This window comes from Oncorhynchus kisutch, unplaced genomic scaffold (assembly GCF_002021735.2).
Source record: "Oncorhynchus kisutch isolate 150728-3 unplaced genomic scaffold, Okis_V2 Okis02a-Okis13b_hom, whole genome shotgun sequence".
In the NCBI taxonomy this organism is placed as follows: domain Eukaryota; kingdom Metazoa; phylum Chordata; class Actinopteri; order Salmoniformes; family Salmonidae; genus Oncorhynchus; species Oncorhynchus kisutch.
This window is the reverse complement of record NW_022261979.1, coordinates 10,080,381-10,106,563: the sequence shown is the minus strand read 5'-3', so window position 1 is coordinate 10,106,563 and position 26,183 is coordinate 10,080,381. Positions and strand designations below refer to the sequence as shown.

General features: G+C 48.8%; 1 protein-coding gene across 4 annotated transcripts in view; it reads right to left on the bottom strand.

The window, feature by feature from the left end:
- LOC116359309 (rab11 family-interacting protein 4A-like) overlaps window positions 1-26,183 on the bottom strand; it is a 63,135-nt gene that overhangs the window by 18,742 nt on the left and 18,210 nt on the right. For 2 of the 4 annotated variants that reach the window (XM_031812118.1, XM_031812119.1), the window contains exon 3: window positions 9,121-9,302. In XM_031812118.1, the coding sequence (XP_031667978.1) occupies window positions 9,121-9,302 (182 nt within the window). Of the gene's footprint in view, window positions 1-9,120; window positions 9,303-17,248; window positions 17,674-24,447; window positions 24,575-26,183 lie in introns of those variants that run through there. The other 2 variants (XM_031812121.1, XM_031812120.1) reach the window with 2 other exon arrangements.

Sequence of the window (26,183 nt, the reverse complement as noted above, 5' to 3'; positions counted from 1 at the left end):
AAATCAGGGACTGATTTAGACCTGGGACACCAGGTGGGTGATTCCCCTCTAAATCAGGGCCTGATTTAGACCTGGGACACCAGGAGGGTGATTCCCCTCTAAATCAGGGCCTGATTTAGACCTGGGACACCAGGAGGGTGATGTTAACTATCAGGTAGAACAGAAAACCAGCAAAACTCTGGAACTTGTTGGATAAGATTTGAAAACCCCTTCCCTAGAAACTCAGAACGTCCGAAAACACTCTCTGGAGTATAGCAATATGGAGCCCATTCCACCTAGCCTATCAGAGGGCCCATTCCACCTAGCCTATCAGAGGGCCCATTCCACCTAGCCTATCAGAGGGCCCATTCCACCTAGCCTATCAGAGGGCCCATTCCACCTAGCCTATCGGAGGGCCCATTCCACCTAGCCTATCGGAGGGCCCATTCCACCTAGCCTATCGGAGGGCCCATTCCACCTAGCCTATCAGAGGGCCCATTCCACCTAGCCTATCAGAGGGCCCATTCCACCTAGCCTATCAGAAGGCCCATTCCACCTAGCCTATCAGAGGGCCCATTCCACCTAGCCTATCAGAGGGCCCATTACACCTAGCCTATCGGAGGGCCCATTCCACCTAGCCTATCAGAGGGCCCATTCCACCTAGCCTATCAGAGGGCCCATTCCACCTAGCCTATCAGAGGGCCCATTCCACCTAGCCTATCAGAGGGCCCATTACACCTAGCCTATCAGAGGGCCCATTACACCTAGCCTATCAGAGGGCCCATTCCACCTAGCCTATCGGAGGGCCCATTCTACCTAGCCTATCAGAGGGCCCATTACACCTAGCCTATCAGAGGGCCCATTACACCTAGCCTATCAGAGGGCCCATTACACCTAGCCAATAGCAGTCCCACAAGTCTACAAGAAGTGCTTATGGCAGGTTTGGGCTACTACAGCCATGGGCAGATAGATGCTACTACAGCCATGGTCAGATAGATGCTACTACAGCCATGGTCAGATAGATGCTACTACAGCCATGGTCAGATAGATGCTACTACAGCCATGGTCAAATAGATGCTACTACAGCCATGGTCAGATAGATGCTACTACAGCCATGGTCAGATAGATGCTACTACAGCCATGGTCAGATAGATGCTACTACAGCCATGGTCAGATAGATGGGACTACAGCCATGGTCAGATAGATGCTACTACAGCCATGGTCAGATAGATGCTACTATAGCCATGGTCAGATAGATGCTACTACAGCCATGGTCAGATAGATGATACTACAGCCATGGTCAGATAGATGCTACTACAGCCATGGTCAGATAGATGCTACTACAGCCATAGATGCTACTACAGCCATGGTCAGATAGATGGGACTACAGCCATGGTCAGATAGATGCTACTACAGCCATGGTCAGATAGATGGGACTACAGCCATGGTCAGATAGATGGGACTACAGCCATGGTCAGATAGATGGGACTACAGCCATGGTCAGATAGATGCTACTACAGCCATGGTCAGATAGATGCTACTACAGCCATGGTCAGATAGATGCTACTACAGCCATGGTCAGATAGATGGGACAACAGCCATGGTCAGATAGATGGGACTACAGCCATGGTCAGATAGATGCTACTACAGCCATAGATGCTACTACAGCCATGGTCAGATAGATGGGACTACAGCCATGGTCAGATAGATGGGACTACAGCCATGGTCAGATAGATGCTACTACAGCCATAGATGCTACTACAGCCATGGTCAGATAGATGGGACTACAGCCATGGTCAGATAGATGGGACTACAGCCATGGTCAGATAGATGCTACTACAGCCATGGTCAGATAGATGCTACTACAGCCATGGTCAGATAGATGCTACTACAGCCATGGTCAGATAGATGGGACAACAGCCATGGTCAGATAGATGGGACTACAGCCATGGTCAGATAGATGCTACTACAGCCATAGATGCTACTACAGCCATGGTCAGATAGATGCTACTACAGCCATGGTCAGATAGATGCTACTACAGCCATGGTCAGATAGATGCTACTACAGCCATGGTCAGATAGATGCTACTACAGCCATGGTCAGATAGATGGGACTACAGCCATGGTCAGATAGATGGGACTACAGCCATGGTCAGATAGATGGGACTACAGCCATGGTCAGATAGATGGGACTACAGCCATGGTCAGATAGATGGGACTACAGCCATGGTCAGATAGATGCTACTACAGCCATGGTCAGATAGATGCTACTACAGCCATGGTCAGATAGATGCTACTACAGCCATGGTCAGATAGATGGGACTACAGCCATGGTCAGATAGATGGGACTACAGCCATGGTCAGATAGATGGGACTACAGCCATGGTCAGATAGATGGGACTACAGCCATGGTCAGATAGATGCTACTATAGCCATGGTCAGATAGATGCTACTACAGCCATGGTCAGATAGATGCTACTACAGCCATGGTCAGATAGATGGGACTACAGCCATGGTCAGATAGATGCTACTACAGCCATGGTCAGATAGATGCTACTACAGCCATGGTCAGATAGATGCTACTACAGCCATGGTCAGATAGATGGGACTACAGCCATGGTCAGATAGATGCTACTACAGCCATGGTCAGATAGATGGGACTACAGCCATGGTCAGATAGATGGGACTACAGCCATGGTCAGATAGATGGGACTACAGCCATGGTCAGATAGATGCTACTACAGCCATGGTCAGATAGATGCTACTACAGCCATGGTCAGATAGATGCTACTACAGCCATGGTCAGATAGATGGGACAACAGCCATGGTCAGATAGATGGGACTACAGCCATGGTCAGATAGATGCTACTACAGCCATAGATGCTACTACAGCCATGGTCAGATAGATGCTACTACAGCCATGGTCAGATAGATGCTACTACAGCCATGGTCAGATAGATGCTACTACAGCCATGGTCAGATAGATGCTACTACAGCCATGGTCAGATAGATGGGACTACAGCCATGGTCAGATAGATGGGACTACAGCCATGGTCAGATAGATGGGACTACAGCCATGGTCAGATAGATGCTACTACAGCCATGGTCAGATAGATGCTACTACAGCCATGGTCAGATAGATGCTACTACAGCCATGGTCAGATAGATGGGACTACAGCCATGGTCAGATAGATGGGACTACAGCCATGGTCAGATAGATGGGACTACAGCCATGGTCAGATAGATGCTACTACAGCCATGGTCAGATAGATGTTAATACAGCCATGGTCAGATATATGCTACTACAGCCATGGTCAGATAGATGGGACTACAGCCATGGTCAGATAGATGGGACTACAGCCATGGTCAGATAGATGGGACTACAGCCATGGTCAGATAGATGCTACTATAGCCATGGTCAGATAGATGCTACTACAGCCATGGTCAGATAGATGCTACTACAGCCATGGTCAGATAGATGGGACTACAGCCATGGTCAGATAGATGCTACTACAGCCATGGTCAGATAGATGCTACTACAGCCATAGATGCTACTACAGCCATGGTCAGATAGATGGGACTACAGCCATGGTCAGATAGATGCTACTACAGCCATGGTCAGATAGATGCTACTACAGCCATGGTCAGATAGATGCTACTACAGCCATGGTCAGATAGATGGGACTACAGCCATGGTCAGATAGATGCTACTACAGCCATGGTCAGATAGATGCTACTATAGCCATGGTCAGATATATGCTACTACAGCCATGGTCAGATAGATGCTACTACAGCCATGGTCAGATAGATGCTACTACAGCCATGGTCAGATAGATGGGACTACAGCCATGGTCAGATAGATGGGACTACAGCCATGGTCAGATAGATGGGACTACAGCCATGGTCAGATAGATGCTACTACAGCCATGGTCAGATAGATGCTACTACAGCCATGGTCAGATAGATGCTACTACAGCCATGGTCAGATAGATGGGACAACAGCCATGGTCAGATAGATGGGACTACAGCCATGGTCAGATAGATGCTACTACAGCCATAGATGCTACTACAGCCATGGTCAGATAGATGGGACTACAGCCATGGTCAGATAGATGGGACTACAGCCATGGTCAGATAGATGCTACTACAGCCATAGATGCTACTACAGCCATGGTCAGATAGATGGGACTACAGCCATGGTCAGATAGATGGGACTACAGCCATGGTCAGATAGATGCTACTACAGCCATGGTCAGATAGATGCTACTACAGCCATGGTCAGATAGATGCTACTACAGCCATGGTCAGATAGATGGGACAACAGCCATGGTCAGATAGATGGGACTACAGCCATGGTCAGATAGATGCTACTACAGCCATAGATGCTACTACAGCCATGGTCAGATAGATGCTACTACAGCCATGGTCAGATAGATGCTACTACAGCCATGGTCAGATAGATGCTACTACAGCCATGGTCAGATAGATGCTACTACAGCCATGGTCAGATAGATGGGACTACAGCCATGGTCAGATAGATGGGACTACAGCCATGGTCAGATAGATGGGACTACAGCCATGGTCAGATAGATGGGACTACAGCCATGGTCAGATAGATGGGACTACAGCCATGGTCAGATAGATGCTACTACAGCCATGGTCAGATAGATGCTACTACAGCCATGGTCAGATAGATGCTACTACAGCCATGGTCAGATAGATGGGACTACAGCCATGGTCAGATAGATGGGACTACAGCCATGGTCAGATAGATGGGACTACAGCCATGGTCAGATAGATGGGACTACAGCCATGGTCAGATAGATGCTACTATAGCCATGGTCAGATAGATGCTACTACAGCCATGGTCAGATAGATGCTACTACAGCCATGGTCAGATAGATGGGACTACAGCCATGGTCAGATAGATGCTACTACAGCCATGGTCAGATAGATGCTACTACAGCCATGGTCAGATAGATGCTACTACAGCCATGGTCAGATAGATGGGACTACAGCCATGGTCAGATAGATGCTACTACAGCCATGGTCAGATAGATGGGACTACAGCCATGGTCAGATAGATGGGACTACAGCCATGGTCAGATAGATGGGACTACAGCCATGGTCAGATAGATGCTACTACAGCCATGGTCAGATAGATGCTACTACAGCCATGGTCAGATAGATGCTACTACAGCCATGGTCAGATAGATGGGACAACAGCCATGGTCAGATAGATGGGACTACAGCCATGGTCAGATAGATGCTACTACAGCCATAGATGCTACTACAGCCATGGTCAGATAGATGCTACTACAGCCATGGTCAGATAGATGCTACTACAGCCATGGTCAGATAGATGCTACTACAGCCATGGTCAGATAGATGCTACTACAGCCATGGTCAGATAGATGGGACTACAGCCATGGTCAGATAGATGGGACTACAGCCATGGTCAGATAGATGGGACTACAGCCATGGTCAGATAGATGCTACTACAGCCATGGTCAGATAGATGCTACTACAGCCATGGTCAGATAGATGCTACTACAGCCATGGTCAGATAGATGGGACTACAGCCATGGTCAGATAGATGGGACTACAGCCATGGTCAGATAGATGGGACTACAGCCATGGTCAGATAGATGCTACTACAGCCATGGTCAGATAGATGTTAATACAGCCATGGTCAGATATATGCTACTACAGCCATGGTCAGATAGATGGGACTACAGCCATGGTCAGATAGATGGGACTACAGCCATGGTCAGATAGATGGGACTACAGCCATGGTCAGATAGATGCTACTATAGCCATGGTCAGATAGATGCTACTACAGCCATGGTCAGATAGATGCTACTACAGCCATGGTCAGATAGATGGGACTACAGCCATGGTCAGATAGATGCTACTACAGCCATGGTCAGATAGATGCTACTACAGCCATGGTCAGATAGATGCTACTACAGCCATGGTCAGATAGATGGGACTACAGCCATGGTCAGATAGATGCTACTACAGCCATGGTCAGATAGATGGGACTACAGCCATGGTCAGATAGATGGGACTACAGCCATGGTCAGATAGATGGGACTACAGCCATGGTCAGATAGATGCTACTACAGCCATGGTCAGATAGATGCTACTACAGCCATGGTCAGATAGATGCTACTACAGCCATGGTCAGATAGATGGGACAACAGCCATGGTCAGATAGATGGGACTACAGCCATGGTCAGATAGATGCTACTACAGCCATAGATGCTACTACAGCCATGGTCAGATAGATGCTACTACAGCCATGGTCAGATAGATGCTACTACAGCCATGGTCAGATAGATGCTACTACAGCCATGGTCAGATAGATGCTACTACAGCCATGGTCAGATAGATGGGACTACAGCCATGGTCAGATAGATGGGACTACAGCCATGGTCAGATAGATGGGACTACAGCCATGGTCAGATAGATGGGACTACAGCCATGGTCAGATAGATGGGACTACAGCCATGGTCAGATAGATGCTACTACAGCCATGGTCAGATAGATGCTACTACAGCCATGGTCAGATAGATGCTACTACAGCCATGGTCAGATAGATGGGACTACAGCCATGGTCAGATAGATGGGACTACAGCCATGGTCAGATAGATGGGACTACAGCCATGGTCAGATAGATGGGACTACAGCCATGGTCAGATAGATGCTACTATAGCCATGGTCAGATAGATGCTACTACAGCCATGGTCAGATAGATGCTACTACAGCCATGGTCAGATAGATGGGACTACAGCCATGGTCAGATAGATGCTACTACAGCCATGGTCAGATAGATGCTACTACAGCCATGGTCAGATAGATGCTACTACAGCCATGGTCAGATAGATGGGACTACAGCCATGGTCAGATAGATGCTACTACAGCCATGGTCAGATAGATGGGACTACAGCCATGGTCAGATAGATGGGACTACAGCCATGGTCAGATAGATGGGACTACAGCCATGGTCAGATAGATGCTACTACAGCCATGGTCAGATAGATGCTACTACAGCCATGGTCAGATAGATGCTACTACAGCCATGGTCAGATAGATGGGACAACAGCCATGGTCAGATAGATGGGACTACAGCCATGGTCAGATAGATGCTACTACAGCCATAGATGCTACTACAGCCATGGTCAGATAGATGCTACTACAGCCATGGTCAGATAGATGCTACTACAGCCATGGTCAGATAGATGCTACTACAGCCATGGTCAGATAGATGCTACTACAGCCATGGTCAGATAGATGGGACTACAGCCATGGTCAGATAGATGGGACTACAGCCATGGTCAGATAGATGGGACTACAGCCATGGTCAGATAGATGCTACTACAGCCATGGTCAGATAGATGCTACTACAGCCATGGTCAGATAGATGCTACTACAGCCATGGTCAGATAGATGGGACTACAGCCATGGTCAGATAGATGGGACTACAGCCATGGTCAGATAGATGGGACTACAGCCATGGTCAGATAGATGCTACTATAGCCATGGTCAGATAGATGCTACTACAGCCATGGTCAGATAGATGCTACTACAGCCATGGTCAGATAGATGGGACTACAGCCATGGTCAGATAGATGCTACTACAGCCATGGTCAGATAGATGCTACTACAGCCATGGTCAGATAGATGCTACTACAGCCATGGTCAGATAGATGCTACTACAGCCATGGTCAGATAGATGCTACTACAGCCATGGTCAGATAGATGCTACTACAGCCATGGTCAGATAGATGCTACTACAGCCATGGTCAGATAGATGGGACTACAGCCATGGTCAGATAGATGGGACAACAGCCATGGTCAGATAGATGGGACTACAGCCATGGTCAGATAGATGCTACTACAGCCATAGATGCTACTACAGCCATGGTCAGATAGATGCTACTACAGCCATGGTCAGATAGATGCTACTACAGCCATGGTCAGATAGATGCTACTACAGCCATGGTCAGATAGATGGGACTACAGCCATGGTCAGATAGATGCTACTACAGCCATGGTCAGATAGATGCTACTACAGCCATGGTCAGATAGATGCTACTACAGCCATGGTCAGATAGATGCTACTACAGCCATGGTCAGATAGATGCTACTACAGCCATGGTCAGATAGATGCTACTACAGCCATGGTCAGATAGATGCTACTACAGCCATGGTCAGATAGATGCTACTACAGCCATGGTCAGATAGATGGGACTACAGCCATGGTCAGATAGATGGGACTACAGCCATGGTCAGATAGATGGGACTACAGCCATGGTCAGATAGATGCTACTACAGCCATGGTCAGATAGATGCTACTACAGCCATGGTCAGATAGATGCTACTACAGCCATGGTCAGATAGATGGGACAACAGCCATGGTCAGATAGATGGGACTACAGCCATGGTCAGATAGATGCTACTATAGCCATGGTCAGATAGATGCTACTACAGCCATGGTCAGATAGATGGGACTACAGCCATGGTCAGATAGATGCTACTATAGCCATGGTCAGATAGATGCTACTACAGCCATGGTCAGATAGATGCTACTACAGCCATGGTCAGATAGATGGGACTACAGCCATGGTCAGATAGATGCTACTACAGCCATGGTCAGATAGATGCTACTACAGCCATGGTCAGATAGATGGGACTACAGCCATGGTCAGATAGATGGGACTACAGCCATGGTCAGATAGATGGGACTACAGCCATGGTCAGATAGATGCTACTACAGCCATGGTCAGATAGATGGGACTACAGCCATGGTCAGATAGATGCTACTACAGCCATGGTCAGATAGATGGGACTACAGCCATGGTCAGATAGATGCTACTACAGCCATGGTCAGATAGATGCTACTACAGCCATGGTCAGATAGATGGGACTACAGCCATGGTCAGATAGATGGGACTACAGCCATGGTCAGATAGATGCTACTACAGCCATGGTCAGATAGATGCTACTACAGCCATGATCAGATAGATGCTACTACAGCCATGGTCAGATAGATGCTACTACAGCCATGGTCAGATAGATGGGACTACAGCCAATCAATAACCAGTATAATCTGTGACATCATAACATCACACTTACTTGTTGAACAGTCCACCTAGCCCCTCCTCTTTCTCGTTGCTCCGCCCCCCGTCAGAGGTGTCAGAGCCCACGCCGCTCTCATTGGTGCTGTCCATGTCACAACACTCCCCCTGCTCCACACTGCAGTCTGGGTATGGACGGGTACACATGATGATGGGAGGGCCCAGTCGGGCCTCGCCGTTCTGGAGCGAGAGAGAGGGGGGAGAGGGAGCATAGGGGGAGGGGGGGGTAGGGGTAGGGTGAGAGAGAGGGGAGAGAGGGAGTGGGGGAGGGAGAGAGAGAGGGAGGGGTAGGGGGAGAGTGAGGGAGGGGTAGGGGGAGAGAGAGGGAGGGGTAGGGGGAGAGAGAGGGAGGGGTAGGGGGAGAGAGAGGGGACATTAGTCAACCATCACCGTTATTCAACTCAACATGCTGGAGACAGACAGAAAACAGTGTTTCCTCTAGGTTGTTGTCTTGGCGGAGCACACAGCCAACTTCCAGACCCTGAACAATGAAACATTTAACACCCATCATCTAGTACCCACAGCTAAGAGCACCGTCAGTGAACCAGCACATTCAATTCAATACAACCCAGGCAGTGGTGGACCACTGGTAGGGCAGAGAAGAGTGTCTCAGAAACCCCCTCCCTTCCTCCATTCTTTCCACTCTCTCCCCCCTCCTCTCCCATCCCTCCTTCCCTCCCTCCCCTACCCCTCTCCCATCCCTTCTTCCCTCCCTCCCCTACCCCTCTCCCATCCCTTCTTCCCTCCCCTCTCCCTCTCCCATCCCTCCTTCCCTCCCTCCTTCCCTCCCTCCTTCCCTCCTTCCTTCCCCCTCTCCCATCCCTCCTTCCCTCCCGCCTTCCCTCCCCCTCTCCCATCCCTCCTTCCTTTCCCCTCTCCCCTCCTTCCCCCTCTCCCCTCCCTCCTTCCTTCCCCCTCTCCACTCCCTCCGTCCTTCCTTCCCCCTCTCCACTCCCTCCGTCCTTCCTTCCCCCTCTCCACTCCCTCCGTCCCTCCTTCCCCCTCTCCCCTCCCTCCGTCCTTCCTTCCCCCTCTCCCCTCCATCCTTCCCCCTCTCCCATCCCTCCTTCCTTCCCCCTCCCATCCCTCCTTCCTTCCCCCTCTCCCCTCCCTCCTTCCTTCCCCCTCTCCCATCCCTCTCTCTGAAGGATATCTACAGCAGCTTTAGTAAACCCTTCCTCCATTCTTTCCACTCTCCAATCTGGTAATGTCTGTGTTGATTATCTAACCTGTAACAGTCTCTCTAGGGGCTGGTAATGTCTGTGTTGATTATCTGACCTGAAACAGTCTCTCTAGGGGCTGGTAATGTCTGTGTTGATTATCTGACCTGTAACAGTCTCTCTAGGGGCTGGTAATGTCTGTGTTGACTATCTGACCTGAAACAGTCTCTCTAGGGGCTGGTACTGTCTGTGTTGACTATCTGACCTGAAACAGTCCCTCTAGGGGCTGGTAATGTCTGTGTTGATTATCTGACCTGTAACAGTCTCTCTAGGGGCTGGTAATGTCTGTGTTGATTATCTGACCTGTAACAGTCTCTCTAGGGGCTGGTAATGTCTGTGTTGATTATCTGACCTGAAACAGTCCCTCTAGGGGCTGGTACTGTCTGTGTTGACTATCTGACCTGAAACAGTCCCTCTAGGGGCTGGTACTGTCTGTGTTGACTATCTGACCTGAAACAGTCCCTCTAGGGGCTGGTAATGTCTGTGATGATTATCTCACCTGTAACAGTCTCTCTAGGGGCTGGTAATGTCTGTGTTGACTATCTGACCTCTCTCTCTGTAATCGTTAAGGACTGAGGAGTTTTTCGGGATTCAGATAAACAGAATGGAGGTAAGCACAGGCAAAGTCCTAGAGGAAAACCTGGTTCATTCTGCTTTCCAACAGACACTGAGAGATGAATTCCCCTTTCAGCAGGACAATGACATATAATAAAAGGCCAAATATACACTGGAGGTTTGACTTAAATCTGCTTGAAAATCTATGTCAAGACATGAAAGTGGTTATCTAGCAATGATCAACAACCAAATTGAAAAGAGCTTGACGAATTTTGAAAAGAACAATGGGCAAATGTTGCACAATCCAGGTGTGGAAAGTGAGTTATTCCTAGCCACCCTGCTTCTACACCTGCATTGCTTGCTGTTTGGGGTTTTAGGCTGGGTTTCTGTACAGCACTTTGAGATATCAGCTGATGTACGAAGGGCTATATAAATAAATTTGATTTGATTTGGAAAGCTGTTAGAGACTCGCCCAGAAAGACTCACAGCTGTAATCGCTGCCAAAGGTGCTTCTACAAAGTACTGACTCAGGGGTGTGAATACTTACGTAAATTAGATATTTCTGTATTTATTTTTTAATACATTTCCTAAAATGTCTAAAAACATGTTCACTTGTCATTATGGGGTGTTGTGATGTCATTATGGGGTATTGTGATGTCATTATGGGGTATTGTGTGCAGATGGGTGAAAAAAACAAACAATTGAATCCATTTTGAAATCATGCTGTAACAACAAAATGTGGAATAAGTCAATAAGCCTTCTGAAGGCCCTGTATCCATGTGTGCATTAAGTTATTATTATTATTTCTAATTGTGGCAGGTGTGGTCCTCCATAAACTACATGACATAAATGCATAATGAGGAGACATGAAGGGCGTTTTAGAGTTCAGCAGTAGAGAACATTGGGTAGTGACTGGACCACTGGCCTAGATCTGTTTGCTCCTGTTCAGGAGTGTGTGTGATTGTGTGTAAATAATACATACACGTCTGTCTGGCCTCACCAGACTGCTCTACCACTGGGGGACACACACACACACACACACACACACACACACACACACACACACACACACACACACACACACACACACACACACACACACACACACACACACACACACACACACTACATTGAATCAACATGAACATCAATGTCATTGTAATGAATGGTAGAGAGGGCAGTCCTCCTGAGAGGTTATAGAGGGGAACAGAAGTCTCTAACCTGGTTATAGAGGGGAACAGAAGGTTCCAGAGAGGCTTTAAGCTGGTTATAGAGGGGAACAGAAGGCTCCAGAGAGGGTTTAACCTGGTTATAGAGGGGAACAGAAGTCTCTAACCTGGTTATAGAGGGGAACAGAAGTCTCTAACCTGGTTATAGAGGGGAACAGAAGGCTCCAGAGAGGGTTTAACTTGGTTATAGGGGAACAGAAGGCTCCAGAGAGGGTTTAACTTGGTTATAGAGGGGAACAGAAGGCTCTAACTTGGTTATAGAGGGGAACAGAAGGGTCTAACCTGGTTATAGAGGGGAACAGAAGGCTTTAACCTGGTTATAGAGGGGAACAGAAGGCTTTAACCTGGTTATAGAGGGGAACAGAAGGCTTTAACCTGGTTATAGAGGGGAACAGAAGGCTTTAACCTGGTTATAGAGGGGAACAGAAGGCTTTAACCTGGTTATAGAGGGGAACATAAGGCTTTAACCTGGTTATAGAGGGGAACAGAAGGCTCTAACCTGGTTATAGAGGGGAACAGAAGGCTCTAACCTGGTTATAGAGGGGAACAGAAGGCTTTAACCTGGTTATAGAGGGGAACAGAAGGCTTTAACCTGGTTATAGAGGGGAACAGAAGGCTCTAACCTGGTTATAGAGGGGAACAGAAGGCTCTAACCTGGCTATAGAGGGGAACAGAAGGCTTTAACCTGGTTATAGAGGGGAACAGAAGGCTTTAACCTGGTTATAGAGGGGAACAGAAGGCTTTAACCTGGTTATAGAGGGGAACAGAAGGCTTTAACCTGGTTATAGAGGGGAACAGAAGGCTCCAGAGAGGCTTTAACCTGGTTATAGAGGGGAACAGAAGGCTTTAACCTGGTTATAGAGGGGAACAGAAGGCTTTAACCTGGTTATAGAGGGGAACAGAAGGCTTTAACCTGGTTATAGAGGGGAACAGAAGGCTCCAGAGAGGGTCTAACCTGGCTATAGAGGGGAACAGAAGGCTTTAACCTGGTTATAGAGGGGAACAGAAGGCTTTAACCTGGTTATAGAGGGGAACAGAAGGCTCTAACTTGGTTAGTGTGTAGGATGTTGTTGTCTCTCTCTTTCCTAGTCTGACTGAGTCCCAAATGGCCCACTCTATAGTGCACTACTTTAGAGTGGGCCAGTTCACTCCAGGTGTTCACAGCAGGTGGCTGTCAAACTTTGTAACCCATTCACCCCCCCCCCCCCCCCCCCACTCCTCTCTCTCACTCACTCCTTCACCCCCACCCACTCCTCTCTCTCAATCTCTCCTCCTTGTTGCCCCCCCCCACCCCCACCCACCCACTCCCTTACTCCTCTCTCTCACTCACTCCTTCACCCCCACCCACTCCTCTCTCTCAATCTCTCCTCCTTGTTGCCCCCCCACCCCCACTCCCTTTCTCTCCCTCACTCCCCTCTCTCACTCACTCCTTCACCCCCACCCACTCCTCTCTCTCAATCTCTTCTCCTTGTCCCCCCCACCCCCGCCTCCCCACTCCCTTTCTCTCCCTCACTCCTCTCTCAATCTCTTCTCCTTGTCGTCGTCGTCCCCACCCCGCCCCCCCACTCCCTTTCTCTCCCTCACTCCTCTCTCTCTCTCTCTCTCACTCACTCCTTCACCCCCACCCACCCACTCCTCTCTCTCAATCTCATCTCCTTGTCTCCCCCGCCCCACATCCATCCTCTCCTCTTTGACACCCCATCTCTCTCTCTCTCGTTTTCAGCTGTATCCAAGCGGCTGGTTCTGACTGCCAACAGCAGATCCCTTTACAACAAACCACACCCTCCCCATTCACACCAAACAGCCCCCACAACCCCATTCCCACACACACACCAGACAGCCCCCAAAACCCCATTCCCACAGACACACCAGACAGCCCCCCAAACCCACATTCTCACACACCAGACAGCCCCCAAAGCCCCCAAAAACCCCATTCACACACACAGCCCCCAAAAATCCCATTCACACACACACACACACCAGACAGCCCCCAAAACCCCATTCACACACACACACACCAGACAGCCTCCAAAACCCCATTCCCACACACACACCAGACAGCCCCCAAAACCCCATTCCCACACACACACACACACACACAGCCCCCAAAACCCCATTCCCACACCCACACCAGACAGCCCCCAAAACCCCATTCCCACACCCACACCAGACAGCCCCCAAAACCCCATTCCCACACCCACACCAGACAGCCCCCAAAAACCCCATTCCCACACCCACACCAGACAGCCCCCAAAAACCCCATTCCCACACACACACCAGACAGCCCCCAAAAACCCCATTCCCACACACACACCAGACAGCCCCCAAAAACCCCATTCCCACACACACACCAGACAGCCCCCAAAAACCCCATTCCCACACCAGACAGCCCCCAAAAACCCCATTCACACACACACACACACCAGACAGCCCCCCAAAACCCCATTCACACACACACCAGACAGCCCCCCAAAACCCCATTCACACACACACCAGACAGCCCCCCCCAAAAAAACACACACACACACACACACAACCCCCCAAAAATCCCATTCCCACAGACACAGTGAATATTCTCTGCCGACACACGTGATGTGTGTTGCCACTTTGACCTCCAACGGCTAGTTACTGGAGTACAGCTGCCTGCAACATTACTGCTTAAATAGCAGTTAATACCTTCAAGCTCGCGCACACACACACACACACACACACACACACACACACACACACGGTCTACTTAGCATGTGAACAGAGCGCACCCTTTAGTTCTTAGTGGCTGAACAGATAACAGGCTAACAAGAGGATTGGCTAATCCAGTTATTTTAGTCCAGGTGGGGAACACTGAATGAACGGACACACACACACACACACACACACACACACACACACACACACACACACACACACACACACACACACACACATCTGTGGGAAAGAATAGCACAGTACATCACCTTATAGTAGACTGCAGTAAAGCTGGACACCAGGGCTGGGTGGTGTCTGGAACCTCACCATACTAATCACCATACTTACAGTTGAAGATGGAAGTTTACATACACTCCATTAGTATTTGGTAGCGTTGCCTTTAAATTGTTTAACTTGGGTCAAACATTCCGGGTCGCCTTCCACAAGATACAGTGGGGCAACAAAGTATTTAGTCAGCCACCAATTGTGCAAGTTCTCCCACTTAAAAAGATGAGCGAGGCCTGTAATTTTCATCATAGGTACACTTCAACTATGACAGACAAAATGAGAAAAAGAATACAGAATATCCCAGTGTAGGATTTTTAATGAATTTATTTGCAAATTATGGTGGAAAATAAGTATTTGGTCACCTACAAACAAGCAAGATTTCTGGCTCTCACAGACCTGTAACTTCTTCTTTAAGAGGCTCCTCTGTCCTCCACTCGTTACCTGTATTAATGGCACCTGTTTGAACTTGTTATCAGTATAAAAGACACCTGTCCACAACCTCAAACAGTCACACTCCAAACTCCACTATGGCCAAGACCAAAGAGCTGTCAAAGGACACCAGAAACAAAATTGTAGACCTGCACTAGACTTGGAAGACTGAATCTGCAATAGGTAAGCAGCTTGGTTTGAAGAAATCAACTGTGGGAGCAATTATTAGGAAATGGAAGACATATACTGATAATCTCCCTCGATCTGGGGCTCCACACAAGATCTCACCCCGTGGGGTCAAAATGATCCCAAGAACGGTGAGCAAAAATCCCAGAACCACACGGGGGGACCTAGTGAATGACCTGCAGAGAGCTGGGACCAAAGTAACAAAGCCTACCATCAGTAACACACTACGCCGCCAGGGACTCAAATCCTGCAGTGCCAGACGTGTCACCCTGCTTAAGCCAGTACATGTCCAGGCCCGTCTGAAGTTTGCTAGAGAGCATTTGGATGATCCAGAAGAAGATTGGGAGAATGTCATATGGTCAGATGAAACCAAAATATAACTTTTTGGTAAAAATTCAACTCGTCGTGTTTGGAGGACAAAGAATGCTGAGTTGCATCCAAAGAAGCATGGGGGTAGAAACATCATGCTTTGGGGCTGTTTTTCTGCAAAGGGACCAGGACGACTGATCCGTGTAAAGGAAAGAATGCATGGGGCCATGTATCGTGAGATTTTGAGTGAAAACCTCCTTCCATCAGCAAGGGCATTGAAGATGAAACGTGGCTGGGTCTTTCAGCATGACAATGATCCCAAACACACCGCCCGGGCAACGAAGGAGTGGCTTCATAAGAAGCATTTCAAGGTCCTGGAGTGGCCTAGCCAGTCTCCAGATCTCAACCCCATAGAAAATCTTTGGAGGGAGTTGAACGTCCGTGTTGCCCATCAACAGCCCCAAAACATCACTGCTCTAGAGGAGATCTGCATGGACGAATGGGCCAAAATACCAGCAACAGTGTGTGAAAACCTTGTGAAAACGTTTGACCTCTGTCATTGCCAACAAAGGGTATATAACAAAGTATTGAGATAAACTTTTGTTATTGACCAAATACTTATTTTCCACCATAATATTTGATCATTTTGTCTGTCAGAGTTGAAGTGTGGTGAAAATTACATCTACACCTATGATGAAAATTACAGGCCTCTCTCAGCTTTTTAAGTGGGAGAACTTGCACAATTGGTGGCTGACTAAATACTTTTTTGCCCCACTGTATATATATCTGCATCTATATCTGCCACTATATCTGCATCTACGTCTGCATCTATATCTATGTCTGCATCTATATCTATATCTATGTCTGCATCTATATCTATGTCTGCATCTATATCTATATCTATATCTGCATCTATATCTATATCTGCATCTATATCTATATCTATATTTATATCTACATCTACATCTACATCTACATCTGCATCTGCATCTGCATCTGCATCTTCATCTGCATCTACATCTACATCTACATCTACATCTGCATTTATATGAGAGAGACAGAACGATAGAAACAGAGAGAGAGAAACAGACAGAGAGAGAACGACAGAAATAGAGAGAGAAAAACAGAGACCGAGAGACAGAGACAGACAGAGTTGGAACAAAGGACAGTTAGTCTGCTGCAGCATTCTCTCTCTCTCTCTCTCCATGCAGACACACTCTCTTACCGTGAAGTCCATTGCAGGGGGGCTCTCTCCTCTCCTCTGAAGTGTGCTGTCCATTCCTGATTCCACTGCCACATACATTTACACACACACACTGCCCAGACACGGGTAATCCACACCCTCCTAACAATTACCGTCTGCACGTGTGTTGTTCAGTCACAATATAGATTGTTCATACACACACACGACACGTGTGTATGCCAGGTCCGAACACACACACACAGTCCAATAGGTCCAGCCCAAACAGTAGTCCTCCAATTACAATCCACAGAAATTTTGATAGAAGAAGACCAGCGACGAACACACTACACCAGCGCTCCAGCACTGTACCGTCAACAAAACAGCTAACACACTACACCGTCAACAGAACAGCTAACACACTGTACCGTCAACAGAACAGCTAACACACTGTACCGTCAACAGAACAGCTAACACACTGTACCGTCAACAAAACAGCTAACACACTACACCGTCAACAGAACAGCTAACACACTGTACCGTCAACAGAACAGCTAACACACTATACCGTCAACAGAACAGCTAACACACTGTACCGTCAACAGAACAGCTAACACACTATACCGTCAACAGAACAGCTAACACACTATACCGTCAACAGAACAGCTAACACACTATACCGTCAACAGAACAGCTAACACACAATACCGTCAACAGAACAGCTAACACACTATACCGTCAACAGAACAGCTAACACACTATACCGTCAACAGAACAGCTAACACACTATACCGTCAACAGAACAGCTAATACACTATACCGTCAACAGAACAGCTAACACACTATACCGTCAACAGAACAGCTAACACACTGTACCGTCAACAGAACAGCTAACACACTGTACCGTCAACAGAACAGCTAACACACTGTACCGTCAACAGAACAGCTAACACACTGTACCAGCACTATACCGTCAACAGAACAGCTAACACACTGTACCAGCACTGTACCGTCAACAGAACAGCTAACACACTGTACCAGCACTGTACCGTCAACAGAACAGCTAACACACTGTACCGTCAACAGAACAGCTAACACACTGTACCAGCACTGTACCGTCAACAGAACAGCTAACACACTGTACCGTCAACAGAACAGCTAACACACTATACCGTCAACAGAACAGCTAACACACTGTACCGTCAACAGAACAGCTAACACACTGTACCGTCAACAGAACAGCTAACACACTGTACCGTCAACAGAACAGCTAACACACTATACCGTCAACAGAACAGCTAACACACTGTACCGTCAACAGAACAGCTAACACACTGTACCGTCAACAGAACAGCTAACACACTGTACCGTCAACAGAACAGCTAACACACTATACCGTCAACAGAACAGCTAACACACTGACGCTGCAGCGTGCCGGTTTCAATTTGAACACACACTGACGCTTAGGCAACAGTTACCAGGTTAAAGCCACACCTCCCTCCCTCCTGACTGTTGCTAGGTAACTGTTCAGCTGGGCCGGCCTCTAGCGGTGACATCAGCTATATTGAGTCTGGCATTGGGATATTATTTTAGACTTGAGGAAAGAGTGCCTCCTACTGGCCCTCCAACACCACTTCCAGCAGCATCTGGTCTCCCATCCAGGCACTGAACAGGACCACCCTGCTTAGCTTCAGAAGCAAGCCAGCAGTTGGATGCAGGGTGGTAACAATGTAAATACAACACATGTTTATGTTTATTTATTTTCCCTTTAGTACTTTAACTATAACATTTAAATATGACATATGAAATGTATGAATTATTTTGGAAGTGTAATGTTTACTATTCATTTTTTTATTGTTTATTTCGCTTTTGTTTATTATCTATTTCATTTGCTTTGGTAATGTAAACATATGTTCAATTGAATTGAATTGAGAGAGAGAGACACACAGAGAGAGAAAGGAGAGAGAGAAAGGAATTAGAGAAAGGAATTAGAGAAAGAAAGAATTAGAGAATTAGAGAAAGAAAGCCATGCATAATAATTACTCCCCATGCCAATGGCAAACATGCAGGACCCAAGCTGCTGGAGTCAGGCTTAGCTGCTGGAGTCAGGCTTAGCTGCTGGAGTCAGGCTTAGCTGCTGGAGTCAGGCTTAGCTGCTGGAGTCAGGGTTAGCTGCTGGAGTCAGGGTTAGCTGCTGGAGTCAGGGTTAGCTGCTGGAGTCAGGGTTAGCTGCTGGAGTCAGGGTTAGCTGCTGGAGTCAGGGTTAGCTGCTGGGGAGGAGAGACACATGGGCTTACACCTGTACAGGTACACACCTGGGCCGAGTCTACAGGTACACACCTGGGCCGAGGCTACAGGTACACACCTGGGCCGAGTCTACAGGTACACACCTGGGCCGAGTCTACAGGTACACACCTGGGCCGAGTCTACAGGTACACACCTGGGCCGAGTCTACAGGTACACACCTGGACCGAGTCTACAGGTACACACCTGGACCGAGTCTACAGGTACACACCTGGACCTAGTCTACAGGTACACACCTGGGCCGAGTCTACAGGTACACACCTGGGCCGAGTCTACAGGTACACACCTGGACCGAGTCTACAGGTACACACCTGGACCGAGTCTACAGGTACACACCTGGGCCGAGTCTACAGGTACACACCTGGACCTAGTCTACAGGTACACACCTGGGCCGAGTCTACAGGTACACACCTGGACCGAGTCTACAGGTACACACCTGGGCCGAGTCTACAGGTACACACCTGGGCCGAGTCTACAGGTACACACCTGGGCCGAGTCTACAGGTACACACCTGGGCCGAGTCTACAGGTACACACCTGGGCCGAGTCTACAGGTACACACCTGGGCCGAGTCTACAGGTACACACCTGGGCCGAGTCTACAGGTACACACCTGGGCCGAGTCTACAGGTACACACCTGGGCCGAGTCTACAGGTACACACCTGGGCCGAGTCTACAGGTACACACCTGGGCCGAGTCTACAGGTACACACCTGGGCCGAGTCTACAGGTACACACCTGGGCCGAGTCTACAGGTACACACCTGGGCCGAGTCTACAGGTACACACCTGGACCGAGTCTACAGGTACACACCTGGGCCGAGTCTACAGGTACACACCTGGACCTAGTCTACAGGTACACACCTGGGCCTAGTCTACAGGTACACACCTGGACCGAGTCTACAGGTACACACCTGGGCTGTTATACACCTGGGCCGAGCCTACATGCACTGTGGGAGACACATGGGCTGTTATACACCTGGGCCGAGTCTACAGGTACACACCTGGGCCTAGTCTACAGGTACACACCTGGGCCGAGTCTACAGGTACACACCTGGGCCTAGTCTACAGGTACACAGCTGGACCGAGTCTACAGGTACACACCTGGGCCGAGTCTACAGGTACACACCTGGGCCGAGTCTACAGGTACACACCTGGTCCGAGTCTACAGGTACACACCTGGGCCTAGTCTACAGGTACACAGCTGGACCGAGTCTACAGGTACACACCTGGGCCAGGTCTACAGGTACACACCTGGGCCGAGTCTACAGGTACACACCTGGGCCAAGTCTACAAGTAGACACCTGGGCCTAGTCTACAGGTACACACCTGGGCCGAGTCTACAGGTACACACCTGGGCCGAGTCTACAGGTACACACCTGGGCCGAGTCTACAGGTACACACCTGGGCCGAGTCTACAGGTACACACCTGGGCCGAGTCTACAGGTACACACCTGGGCCGAGTCTACAGGTACACACCTGGGCCGAGTCTACAGGTACACACCTGGGCCGAGTCTACAGGTACACACCTGGGCCGAGTCTACAGGTACACACCTGGGCCGAGTCTACAGGTACACACCTGGGCCGAGTCTACAGGTACACACCTGGGCCGAGTCTACAGGTACACACCTGGGCCGAGTCTACAGGTACACACCTGGGCCGAGTCTACAGGTACACACCTGGGCCGAGTCTACAGGTACACACCTGGGCCGAGCCTACAGGTACACACCTGGGCCGAGTCTACAGGTACACACCTGGGCCGAGTCTACAGGTACACACCTGGGCCGAGTCTACAGGTACACACCTGGGCCTAGTCTACAGGTACACACCTGGGCCGAGTCTACAGGTACACACCTGGGCCAAGTCTACAGGTACACACCTGGGCCAAGTCTACAGGTACACACCTGGGCCGAGTCTACAGGTACACACCTGGGCCGAGTCTACAGGTACACACCTGGGCCGAGTCTACATGCACTGTGGGAGACACATGGGCTGTTATACACCTGGGCCAAGCCTACATGCACTGTGGGAGACACCTGGGCTGTTATACACCTGGGCCGAGTCTACAGGTACTGTGGGAGACACCTGGGCTGTTATACACCTGGGCCGAGCCTACATGCACTGTGGGAGACACATGGGCTGTTATACACCTGGGCCGAGCCTACATGCACTGTGGGAGACACATGGGCTGTTATACACCTGGGCCGAGTCTACATGCACTGTGGGAGACACATGGGCTGTTATACACCTGGGCCGAGTCTACAGGTACTGTGGGAGACACATGGGCTGTTATACACCTGGGCCGAGTCTACATGCACTGTGGGAGACACATGGGCTGTTATACACCTGGGCCGAGTCTACATGCACTGTGGGAGACACCTGGGCTGTTATACACCTGGGCCGAGCCTACATGCACTGTGGGAGACACATGGGCTGTTACACACCTGGGCCGAGTCTACAGGTACACACCTGGGCCGAGCCTACAGGTACACACCTGGGCCGAGTCTACAGGTACACACCTGGGCCGAGTCTACAGGTACACACCTGGGCCGAGTCTACAGGTACACACCTGGGCCGAGTCTACAGGTACACACCTGGGCCGAGTCTACAGGTACACACCTGGGCCGAGTCTACAGGTACACACCTGGGCCGAGTCTACAGGTACACACCTGGGCCGAGTCTACAGGTACACACCTGGGCCAAGTCTACAGGTACACACCTGGGCCAAGTCTACAGGTACACACCTGGGCCAAGTCTACAGGTACACACCTGGGCCGAGTCTACAGGTACACACCTGGGCCGAGTCTACAGGTACACACCTGGGCCGAGTCTACATGCACTGTGGGAGACACATGGGCTGTTATACACCTGGGCCAAGCCTACATGCACTGTGGGAGACACCTGGGCTGTTATACACCTGGGCCGAGTCTACAGGTACTGTGGGAGACACCTGGGCTGTTATACACCTGGGCCGAGCCTACATGCACTGTGGGAGACACATGGGCTGTTATACACCTGGGCCGAGCCTACATGCACTGTGGGAGACACATGGGCTGTTATACACCTGGGCCGAGTCTACATGCACTGTGGGAGACACATGGGCTGTTATACACCTGGGCCGAGCCTACATGCACTGTGGGAGACACCTGGGCTGTTATACACCTGGGCCGAGTCTACAGGTACTGTGGGAGACACATGGGCTGTTATACACCTGGGCCGAGCCTACATGCACTGTGGGAGACACATGGGCTGTTATACACCTGGGCCGAGTCTACATGCACTGTGGGAGACACATGGGCTGTTATACACCTGGGCCGAGTCTACATGCACTGTGGGAGACACCTTGGCTGTTATACACCTGGGCCGAGCCTACATGCACTGTGGGAGACACATGGGCTGTTATACACCTGGGCCGAGTCTACATGCACTGTGGGAGACACCTGGGCTGTTATACACCTGGGCCGAGTCTACAGGTACTGTGGGAGACACCTGGGCTGTTATACACCTGGGCCGAGCCTACATGCACTGTGGGAGACACATGGGCTGTTATACACCTGGGCCGAGCCTACATGCACTGTGGGAGACACATGGGCTGTTATACACCTGGGCCGAGCCTACATGCACTGTGGGAGACACATGGGCTGTTATACACCTGGGCCGAGTCTACAGGTACTGTGGGAGACACATGGGCTGTTATACACCTGGGCCGAGCCTACATGCACTGTGGGAGACACCTGGGCTGTTATACACCTGGGCCGAGTCTACAGGTACTGTGGGAGACACCTGGGCTGTTATACACCTGGGTTGTATTCATTATTGTAAATTAGTTTTGCAATTGAAAAGGAAATGGAGTTTTTCATATTAGATGAATTCAGGAAGATCCCTCCCTGTTTCAGTCTGTTTTCTTCCATTTGATTCCTAATGAACACAACCCTGAGATGCATTCAGACGGAGGTAAAGTCATTCTGTCATTACAGTAGGAGGTGATGTCTGAGTGAAGTTGTACCTGTCATTACAGTAGGAGGTGATGTCTGAGTGAAGTTGTACCTGTCATTACAATAGAAGGTGATGTCTGAGTGAAGTTGTACCTGTCATTACAGTAGAAGGTGATGTCTGAGTGAAGTTGTACATGTTGTACCTGTCATTACAGTAGGAGGTGATGTCTGAGTGAAGTTGTACCTGTCATTACAGTAGAAGGTGATGTCTGAGTGAAGTTGTACATGTTGTACCTGTCATTACAGTAGAAGGTGATGTCTGAATGAAGTTGTACCTGTCATTACAGTAGAAGGTGATGTCTGAGTGAAGTTGTACCTGTTGTACCTGTCATTACAGTAGGAGGTGATGTCTGAGTGAAGTTGTACATGTTGTACCTGTCATTACAGTAGAAGGTGATGTCTGAGTGAAGTTGTACCTGTCATTACAGTAGAAGGTGATGTCTGAGTGAAGTTGTACATGTTGCACCTGTCATTACAGTAGAAGGTGATGTCTGAGTGAAGTTGTACCTGTCATTACAATAGAAGGTGATGTCTGAGTGAAGTTGTACATGTTGTACCTATCATTACAGTAGGAGGTGATGTCTGAGTGAAGTTGTACATGTTGTACCTGTCATTACAGTAGAAGGTGATGTCTGAGTGAAGTTGTACATGTTGTACCTGTCATTACAATAGAAGGTGATGTCTGAGTGAAGTTGTACCTGTCATTACAGTAGAAGGTGATGTCTGAGTGAAGTTGTACCTGTCATTACAATAGAAGGTGATGTCTGAGTGAAGTTGTACCTGTCATTACAATAGAAGGTGATGTCTGAGTGAAGTTGTACCTGTCATTACAATAGAAGGTGATGTCTGAGTGAAGTTGTACCTGTCATTACAATAGAAGGTGATGTCTGAGTGAAGTTGTACCTGTCATTACAATAGAAGGTGATGTCTGAGTGAAGTTGTACTTACATGTACTGCTGGCTGTGTAGACATCTAGAAGGCTAGCTGGCTGTGCTACAAACACTGCTACCACACCTGTCCTTCTTTCTCTCTGGTGTGTTTGGGATTCAGAACAAGTGGAGAAGGGCACACCGGCGCCACTTGTGGCAGCTTTATGTATCTGCACCTAAACAGAAAACCTGCCTCTGGGCCAGATTGAGACACACCTGAGTTAACTGAGCTTTGTTCAGTTAACATTGTTCAGACCTTCACATCTGAATGGTTTTAGAGACTATCTTGATGAAATGGTACAAGCCTATGCACAAATAAATAAAGATAAATCCCAGTCTCCCTGACCTGTCTGTCTCTAACTCCTTGACCTGTCTGTCTCTGACTCCTGTGACCCGTCTGTCTCTGCCTTCCTGACTTGTCTGTCTCTTTGGCCTGTCTGTCTCAGACTCCCTGACCTGTCTGTCTCTGTCTCCCTGACCTGTCTGTCTCTGACTCCTTGAATGTGACTGAGATCCTTCCTCCTCCTCAGGACCATTGATATTCATCAGCTGACCATCCAAAATGGAAGGCGTGCACCAACCCTGATCCCATCTGTGACGTCTGATCTTTCTTGATACTGTATCCCATTTATTGATTTATTTTGGTTTCCTTGAATTTCCTAATGTATACGCAATTCTGCTTTTAGCTGCCATGTTTAGTGGAATAAACTAAACTAATCCCCACTCAGTACATAGCAACAGGTAGCAACAGGTTAGAGAGGCAGACTAGAAGGTTGTCAGTTCAAATCCCAAACCAGGTATAATGAACTACTGGGTTCAGATCCAAGACCAGGTGGAATGAACTACTGGGTTCAGATCTTAGACCAGGCATAATTAACGACTGGGTTCAGATCCCAGACCAGGCATAATTAACGACTGGGTTCAGATCCCAGACCAGGCATAATGAACTACTGGGTTCAGATCCCAGACCAGGCATAATGAACTACTGGGTTCAGATCCCACACCAGGCATAATGAACTACTGGGTTCAGATCCCAGACCAGGCATAATGAACTACTGGCATAATGAATTACTGGGTTCAGATCCCAGACCAGGCATAATGAACTACTGGGTTCAGATCCCAGACTAGGCATAATGAACTACTGGGTTCAGATCCCACACCAGGCATAATGAACTACTGGGTTCAGATCCCAGACTAGGCATAATGAACTACTGGGTTCAGATCCCAGGTGCTCACACATAGAGACAGCACACACACATCCTTGATAATGTGCAACACTCTCTCTCTCTCTGTCTCTTTCTGTCTCTCTCTCTCTCAATTCAAGGGCTTTATTGGCATGGGAAACGTGTTAACATTGCCAAAGCAAGTAGCTATACAACATCACCCTCTAGTGAAAAATATTAAACATAGCAGCACAGCATATTCACTGTATCATATTCCCATAAAGATTAATGAGCCAAATAAAATTAGAACTGCTTATAGTCAGTAGATTCATATAGAGTTGTAATGACTGACATACAGTCTCCCAATACATGTTACTGTGGCTTAGGATCTACTGTCTCTCTGTCTCTCTCTCTCTCTCTCTCTCTCACTCCCTCACTCAGAGAGCAATCAGACCAGCTACACTCTCAGCAACAAAGCACTGTATACAAAAAACTGTCTGGACTCAGGCCACACCTTCCTTGTCATTTAATCTCACTGACAAACCTACAGGTAGAGAGAGAGAGAAAGAGAGAGAGAGAGAGGAGAGAGAGA